At 50.9% G+C, this 9075-nt stretch overlaps 1 protein-coding gene across 1 annotated transcript in view; it reads right to left on the bottom strand.

The window, feature by feature from the left end:
• Positions 1–689: 689 nt before the first annotated feature.
• Positions 690–9075, bottom strand: part of RNF32 (ring finger protein 32) — a 33358-nt gene continuing 24972 nt past the window's right edge. Inside the window, exons 7-8 of the mRNA XM_040260957.1 lie at positions 2902–3069; positions 690–1442 (exon numbers count right to left, since the gene is read on the bottom strand). Of these exons, the coding sequence (XP_040116891.1) occupies positions 1242–1442; positions 2902–3069 (369 nt within the window). The 3' untranslated portion in view covers positions 690–1241. The remainder of the gene's footprint in view (positions 1443–2901; positions 3070–9075) is intronic.

Below are 9075 nucleotides of genomic sequence, written 5' to 3'. Positions count from 1 at the left end.
GCGGGGAAGTTCAGAAGAACAGGCTGCTTTGTCTGTCCCTAACATCTGGGGCCTCTTCTATCCCAGCAGCTGGGGCACCTCGCCAGGACCCTGTGGTCAGTGCTTGTGAATGACCAGGCTCCCAGGAAGATTCATGGATTTCTTTACATGTGAGCCATGAACACGTGGCTCTGAGTTATTAATACGTGATGTGCTGTTTTAGACGGCATATTAAAAAGCAGAGACGTAACTTTACTGACAGAGGCCTATCTAGTCAAGGCTATGGTTTTTCCAGTAGTCGTGTATGGATGTGAGAGTTGGACCATAAAGCTGAGTGCCAAAGAACTGATGCTTTTGAACTGTGGTGTTGAGAAGACTCTTGAGAGTCCCTTGGACTGCAAGGAGATCAAACTAGTGAATCCCAAAGGAAATCAGTCCTGAACGTTCACTGGAAGGACTGATGCTGCAGCTGAAGCTTCCAATACTTTGGCCACTTGATGGGAAGAGTTGCCTCAATGGAAAAAGACCCTGATTGAAAAGACCCTGGGAAAGATTGAAGGTGGAAGGAGAAGGGGACGACAGAGGATGAGATGGTTGGATGGCATCACTGACTAGATGGACATGAGTTTGAGCAAACTCTGGGAGTTGGTGATGGACAGGGAGGCCTGGCGTGCTGCAGTCCAGGGGGTCACAAAGAGTCAGATACCACTGAGTGGCTCAACTGATGTTGAAACCAGTGAATATCTTAATTTTATATCTTGGGTTTATGCATTCAAAGTGCTGGAGTCAACAGTAACTTATCCCATAGAGATAAAGCAATGACTACAAGCAAGCATTTGAGTAGCAGAGGGCCTTTGGATGCTCTAGGAGGTTTGGGATCAGTCTGCAGTCGGACACGAGCTGCCGCTGTCGGGCAGGCCTGGGGAGACGCTGTGTTCTTGCCTCGCCGGCAGGCCCGCCAGATACCATCAGCACCGCTGTGGAGGGGCTGGGGAGGGAATCACTGTACTCTCACGAGCAGCCCAGCCCACCAACCAGAAGCTGAGCTAATCAGCAAAATGTAGAGCCTCCGAGATAGAAGTTTTTAATCCGTTCCTCACTTCAGCTGACTCAACTTATGAATTTGAAGTTTTCTCTTTATAAAGACTAGAATTGGATAGGTTTATGAGCTTTTAAAATATTGTCAGCTTTCCTAACATACAACTACCGACGATAAGGTTAACACTCCCCCCACCAAATTATGCAATTTTTTCCCTGTGAATTCAACATTCAAGAATCCTCTTCTGATAGCAGCAGCGGCAGAGCGGACATGTGTGGAAAGGTGCGCTGTCCCCCAGGGAGAGCTCCTCCAGGGCTCGGAGGCATGCATGGTGGAACACGTGTGAGCAGGACAGCAGGACCCTCTCCCGTGGCGCCAGCGCAGCGAGGCAGATGGGGCAGTCGGGGGCCTCCCGGCACAGGGCCTGCAACACAGGGGTGGGGGGTCACATGTGTGGGCCACGCCGTGGCGGGCAGTGCCCCGAGTTTAGTGAGAACCAGGCACCCACAGACGTGGGTCTTCTAAATGTGAAGACATTTCACCCTGGGTTAAAATAACGCTAATTATGTCTGTGCTCTGCTACTCCTGCAAAAAATGGAAGGGACTGCAACCCACCTGGGATAACCCACTTCGAAATACAGTTTATAAAATGCTGAACCTTTGTAACCGACTTTCTTTTAATTAAGCAGTCTCTGACACTATGTAGCCACTAAACTTCTTATGCATTTTACTATTTTTGTGATTTCTAACACCACCCTTATGGCAGAAAGTGAAGAGGAACTAAAAAGCCTCTTGATGAAAGTGAAAGTGGAGAGTGAAAAAGTTGGCTTAAAGCTCAACATTCAGAAAACGAAGATCATGGCATCCGGTCCCATCACTTCATGGGAAATAGATGGGGAAACAGTGGAAACAGTGTCAGACTTTATTTTGGGGGGCTCCAAAATCACTGCAGATGGTGACTGCAGCCATGAAATTAAAAGATGCTTACTCCATGGAAGAAAAGTTATGACCAACCTAGATAGCATATTCAAAAGCAGAGACATTACTTTGCCGACTAAGGTCCATCTAGTCAAGACTATGGTTTTTCCAGTGGTCATGTATGGATGTGAGAGTTGGACTGTGAAGAAAGCTGAGTGCCAAAGAATTGATGCTTTTGAACTGTGGTGTTGGAGAAGACTCTTTTGAGCCCCTTGGACTGCAAGGAGATCCAACCAGTCCATCCTAAAGGAGATCAGCCCTGGGATTTCTTTGGAAGGAATGATGCTAAAGCTGAAACTCCAGTACTTTGGCCACCTCATGCGAAGAGTTGACTCATTGGAAAAGACTCTGATGCTGGGAGGGATTGGGGGCAGGAGGAGAAGGGGACGACAGAGGATGAGATGGCTGGATGGCATCACGGACTCGATGGATGTGAGTCTGAGCGAACTTCGGGAGTTGGTGATGGACAGGAAGGCCTAGTGTGCTGTGATTCATGGGGTCAGAAAGAGTCCGACACAACTGAGCGACTGAACTGAACTGAACTGAAGTAAGTTTTTCCCCTGCCGGGTTTGGAGTCCCTCTCCTCAGATGCAAGGGGTGGGCAGGCTGCGACTGGCAGGAAGCTCAGGGTGAGGGCATGTGGGGAGGCCTTTGCCCTTGGTGCTTTCCCTGCTAACTAGACGCCTTCATCAAAGCAGGATTCCACACCCAAGGCCCTTAGCCTCACCCCAGAGTGGGTGACGAGGGTCCCAGGGCCCTCTGGCGGCAGACACACATCCCAGGCCCCTCTACGCAGTGCGTGGCCCTCCGCCCCCGGCAGGCTGGCCGCACCTACCTGGGTCTGGATCTGCCCAGCTCACCCCCTCCCCTCCCCGCTCGCTGCAGGGCCGGCCTGGCGCGCCTACCTGGGTCTGGATCTCGCCCCACTCCTCTTCGGAGAGCTCGCGGCCACACCGCTCCTCTAGCTGCTGCAGGACGCTGCGGTTGACAGCCAGGCAGTGGTCCACCTCAGAGAAGAGCGCGTCGATGTCCGTGCGGTAGGAGCAGAGCAGGCGCTGGCTGATCTCTGTGAACTGAGCACCCGCACCCACGGTGAGCCACACTGGGCAGCACCCCGGGGTTCCCACCATCCTCCCCCAGGGCCCTCACACTCGCCAGCCCAGACGGCATGGGCGGAGAGTTCAGGAAGCGGCACCTGCCGGCGAGACTTGCTTGGTGGCAGGGAGCATACTGGGGAGGAGTTGAGATGAGGAGGGACCAGAGCCAGGTACAGTGGGTCACACGCTTAGCACCCGCAGCGCCCCAGAGCCTCACAGGCCCGCCCCTGGGCATTGCCACCCCCCGGGCCCATGCCAGGCTGTCGTGAGTGATGCCTAGCATGGCACGTCCCCTGGCTCCGCAGCGTTGTCCCTAGCAGCTGCAGGTCAGGAACCGTCCTTTCAGTGTGAACATTTCCAAAAAGAGAATCCACGAGAAAGACCACCTCCTCCCTTTTGAGTTGGTTACTCATCCTGCCTTTCTCACCAAGCTCTGAAATCCTCATTTTGAACCCACCCCTGTTGCCTAAAGAGCTAAAAAAAATAAGCTGAGGTAATCAGTTTATGGATGATCGTGTGTCTCCATGCTACAGAACGCATTTTTAGGACTAACAATCCCGATTTCACTGCTAGCCTAAATATGAAGGTGGCTTATCACAGCTTATAGCAAACTTTGGTTTCGCTTTGAAGGCACAGTCCTCAAATACAGTCTCTAACGTTCCCCCAGGCTCAGGCCTCTTTATAAAGGTCTGCATTTGGTACAGAGATCTAGAAAAGCACTCTGCTCTCAGGACAAACGAGGTAACGGGAATCGTGGTCATCCACTGAGGGCAACAGCTCTGAGCAAATCAGGGTCACCGAGATGAGTGCAGGCGTTTGCCGGGCGCACTTGGCCATGTGCGGTTTGTAAAATGCTATGGGCCGAGGTCGCGTGGGAGGCGTGTGGACTTGGGCGTGCCGCCCCCTAGCCCGCGCCTTTCGCAGCACTGGGGGCTAACGGTGGCTCACTGCAAAGCACGAGCTGCATCCTCCTTCCTCGGGACTGAGTTCGGCCTCGTGGTCCTTCAGGTGTGTGACGCGTGGAACGCGTTCTCCACGGGCCCAGAGGACATCCCCACTGTCGAGTACTCCGGTCCACGGGACACCGCGTGTGTGCAGCGTGTCCGTGCCGGTCACCTCCATCAGAAGGTGCCTTCGTGGCCCCGGGGGCCCCTTCTAGCTCCCTTCCGTCAGACACGACTGAGCGACTGTCACTTCCCTTCCCTTCCCTGAGACGGGACCACCCAGCTTCAAGTGTGCGGTACCCTCCTGAGCTTTCAAGGGTCACTTCAGGGAGTGGCAGAGGAAGTGTGGAGGCCACGGCGTTTCTGTTTTCTTACACGTGTGTGTATTATCACGTGTGCGTGCCGAGGCATGTATGTTCTTCTTCCTGTACACATGCCCAGGGTGATGGCAAGAATCCACACCTGTCCTCGTGTTGCATGAGCTCTCATGGCTTGAGATGCACGGAGCTGGTGTGCCCGGAGCGGCTGTGCACGCTGGTCCCGGTGGCCCTGTGAGGACGCCCTCGGTGTCCCCTGCCTGCCTCCAGCCCTGCAGTGGCACCGCCTCCGTCCTGTCAGCTTGGGCGGGGCTGTTTCCCCTCGTGCCCCCCGTCTGTGTGTCTGTCTGTGAGCCGCTCTGTGCACTGGCCACGCGAGGCACCGGGGAAGCGCCTGCTGAAGAAAATGGCCGTGGCGGTTTTGTGGATGCAGCCAGGAGCTCTGGGACGGCCGAAGTCGCTGCCCCGCCTTTACCTCTCCAGGGTTTTCTCCAGGACACAACTGGTGGGAATCCATGTCTTCAACAAAGCCTTGGCGTATTGTGTCTCCCCTCCAGGAAGGCGGGGTGCACCAGAGGTAGCCGTGGGCCTGGGGGGGCACCTGGCCGGGGGCACACCCTGTGTTGCCGAGTCTGTGGCACAGCCCCCCAGCTGGAACCCAGGTCTGCGTGCGGAGGGCAGGGTCAGTGTGGGTGTGGGTGCACGGCTCACCTGATGTCACTCTCACACTTGTTAACGGGCACACTTCCTCAGCCTGAATGGGAAGCATTTCACAAATGAGAAAAACAGCCATCCCTTTATCTGCAGGGGTCGTCGGAGACTTAAAATGCAGATTAACACAGAGAGCTGGTGAGAGGCTGAGGTCCAGCACAGGGAGCCCCACCTGGCACTCTGTGACGCCCGGAGGATGGAGTGCGGGGAGGGGGGCTCACGAGGGACAGCATTCTGTGTAAACTATAGCTGGTTGGTGTTGTTGGAAGGCAGAAACCGACATGACATTGTAAAGCAGTTTTCCTCCAGTTAAAAAATAAATTTGACTAGAGCTAATCAGTGAATTTAACAAAGTTGCAGGATACAAAATCAATACACAGAAATCCCTTGCATTTCTGTATACTAACAATGAAAAACCAGAAAGAGAAATTAAGGAATCAATCTCTTCACCACTGCAACAAAAAGAATTAAATATCTAGGAATAAACTCACCTAAGGAGACAAAAGAACTGTACACAGAAAATTGTAAGACATTAACGAAAGAAATCAAAGACAACATAAACAGATGGAGAGATATTCCATGTTCCTGGGTAGGAAAAATCAATGTTGGGAAAATGACTATACTACCAAGCTCAAGCCACAGATTCACTGTGATCCCTATCAAATTACCAATGGCATTTTTCACAGAGCTAGAACAAAGATTTTCACAATTCATATGGAAACACAAAAGACCCCGAATAGCCAAAGCAGTCTTGAGAAAGAAGAATGGAGCTGGAGGAATCAACCTTCCTGATTTCAGATTATATTACAGAGCTACAGTCATCAACACAGTATGGTACTGGCACAAAGACAGAAATATAGATCAATGAGCAAAATAGAAAGCCCAGAGATAAATCCATACACCTATGGAAACCTTATTTTTGACGAATGAGGCAAGAATATACAATGGGGCAAAGACAGCCTCTTCAATAAATGGTGCTGGGAAAAGTAGACAGCTACATGTAAAAGAGTGAAATTAGAACACCTCCTAACACAAAGAAAACTCAAAATGGATTAAAGACGTAAATGTCAGACCAGAAACTATAAAACTCTTATTAGAGGAAAACACAGGCAGAACACTCGATGACATAAATCTAAGCAAGACCCTCTATGACCCTCCTCCTCGAGCAACAGAAATAAAACCAAAAGTGAACTAGTGGAGATTCAACCAGTTTATCCCAAAGGAGATCAGTCCTGGGTGTCCATTGGAAGGACTGATACTGAGGCTGAAACCTGATGCAAAGAGCTGACTCACTTGAGAAGACCCTGATGCTGGGAAAGATTGAGGGCAGGAGGAGAAGGAAGGGGACGACAGAGGATGAGAGGGTGGGATGGCATCACGGACTCGATGGCATGGGTTTGAAGGACTCCAGCAGTTCGTGATGGACAGGGAGGCCTGGCGTGCTGCAGTTCATGGGGTTGCAAAGAGTTGGACACAACTGAGTGAACTGAACTGAAACAAGTGGGGCCTGATTAAACTTAAAAGCTTTTGCACAGCAAAGGAAACTATAAGCAAGGTGAAAAGACAACCCTCAGAATGGGAGAAAATAATAGCAAATGAAACAACTGACAAAAGATGAATTTCCAAAATATATAAGCAGCTCATACAACTCAGTACCAGTAAAACAAACAACCCAATCAAAAAGTGGGAAAAAGACCTAAACAGACATTTCTCCAAACAAGACGTACAGACGGCTAACAAACACATGAAAAGATGCCCAACACTGCTCATTATTAGAGAAATGCAAATCAAAACTACAATGAGCTATCCCCTCACACTGGTCAGAATGGCCCTCATCAAAAAGTCTACAAACAATAACTGCTAGAGAGGGTGTGGAGAAAAGGGAACATTCTTGCACTGTTGGTGGGAATGTAAACTGATATAGCCACTATGGAAGACGGTATGGAGAGTCCTTTAAAAACTAGGAATAAAACCACCATATGACCCAGCGATCCCACTCCTAGGCATATACCCTGAGGAAACCAAAATTGAAAGAGACACATGTATCCCACTGTTCACTGCAGCACTATTTACAACAGCTAGAACATGGAAGCAACCTAGATGTCCATTGACAGATGAATGGATAAGAAAGCTGAGGTACATATACACAATGGAATATTACTCGGCCATAAAAAGGAACACATTTGAGTCAGCTCTAATGAGGTGGATGAACCTAGAACCTATTATTTAGAGTGGAATAACTCAGAAAGAGAAAGATAAATGTCATATTCTAATGCACACATACAGAATCTAGAAAGCGGTCCTGAAGACTTTATTTGCGGGGCAGCAGTGGAGAGACAGACAGAGAGAGCAGACTCACGGACCTGGGGAGAGGGGATGAGAGGCATGGAGACAGTAACAGGGAAACTTACATTACCATATGTAACATCGGTCGCCAGGGGGAATTTGCTTTGTGGCCCAGGAAACTCAAACAGGGCTCTGTGTCAACCTAGGGGGGTGGGATGGGGCAGGAGACTGGAGAGAGGTTCGAAAGGGAGGGATGTATGTACACCTATGACTGATTCAAGCTGAGGTTTGACAGAAAACAGCAAATTCAGTGAGGCAGTTATCTTTCAATAAAAAAATTTTTTTTAATTGAAAAGATGCAGGTTCTTTAAGCTAAGCTAAAGCACTGTGCCCTCGCCCTGCCGGTTAGCTTTCGCAGGTGAGGGGTGAAAGCACAGAGGGTCCTGGAGGAGCCGCTCATGGCCCAGCGGGGAGAGGGACCACGTGGTTCCTTGACCAGCTGGGCGCCCGGCTCAGCAGGAAGGCGGGAGGGGCGGGCAGACACCGCCAGGCCGCCCCGCACTCCGCCTCTGACCCTGGCTCCCCTCCTCGGGCCTCTTGGCAGCCTCTCCTCGCCGCCTTCCTGCTCGGCCTCTGCCCGGGCCGGCCCGGCTCCCTCCGCCCGCTGCCCGCCGCGCTTCTCCGGCCCGGCTAGCGCTCTGCCTGGCTGCCCAGAGGGCTCTCTTGGCTCCTTCCGCTGACACTTGTCAGTGGCCGGGGCTCCTTCCTTCTTCCTGTGTGTATTTCTTATCTCTTGGCTCCTCCGCTTCATCTTGGGGAGGCCCTTGGCATTCAACAAAAACGTCGCCTTGAAATCTGCAACAGCTGAGGAATGAAGGCCCACACGCCCCCAGGGTACACCTTCTGCAGCAGTGCCCTGCGGGCTCCTCGTGGGGGCTGAGAAGAGGACCCTGTCGGCGTGGGAGGATTCTGAACAAATTTCCAGTGCCGAGGTTCAATAAAGCATCAGTATTTGGCCTGTAACACGGGCTCTTGCTTGTTGATAAATATGCGGAAAAGCCTTCGGTGTGCACTTGCGACGCAGTTCTAGGAGTGAGCTGGTGTGACTGTCTTCACTCTTGCGCTTCAAGTATTGAAAAGTTAGCAAGAATAATATCCTAAAAAAAGTTAAATTAGCAAATGGGTACTGACTATGCTGTGGCAGGGTCAGGGCCACGCCCGAAGTGTAGCGATTATTAAATGTTTCTCACAGGTCAGATTCCTGCCTGAGCAGCATCCTTCTGCTCCTGTGAAGCTCCTCACTGTCACGTGGGTCAGAGGCCGTTAGTGGTTGGAAAGGCAAGAACACACACACCAAGACGATCGGCTTCTAGTTTTCAAACTAGTGGTTAATATTAATTCTACAGAAGCATACAAAATACATAAAATTGTCCATTAAAAATGAGTATCTTCTATTTCTCTAAGCCTCACATTTCATATTATTTGATAAATTAAACAGTTACGGCTTCAGGTAACTAATATGTAGAGCAATCACTGGTCATTTACAAGCACATCCCAGCTAAAGAGTCAAGAAGACGGGTTCACAGAAGTGCCCAGGTGAACTCTGCCTGCCCAGGGGCCCCTCTGAGCATCCATCTTGATGTCAGCAATTGCTTACTAATGTGTTGACTTACGGCCGCCCTCAAAAGCAAAGTGAAACGCCTGGAATTTACAGCGTATCAATG

Source organism: Oryx dammah, unplaced genomic scaffold (genome assembly GCF_014754425.2).
Source record: "Oryx dammah isolate SB20612 unplaced genomic scaffold, SCBI_Odam_1.1 HiC_scaffold_18, whole genome shotgun sequence".
Taxonomy (NCBI): Eukaryota; Metazoa; Chordata; class Mammalia; order Artiodactyla; family Bovidae; genus Oryx; species Oryx dammah.
Note: the sequence above shows the minus strand (reverse complement) of the source record. Positions and strands in the feature narration are given on the sequence as shown.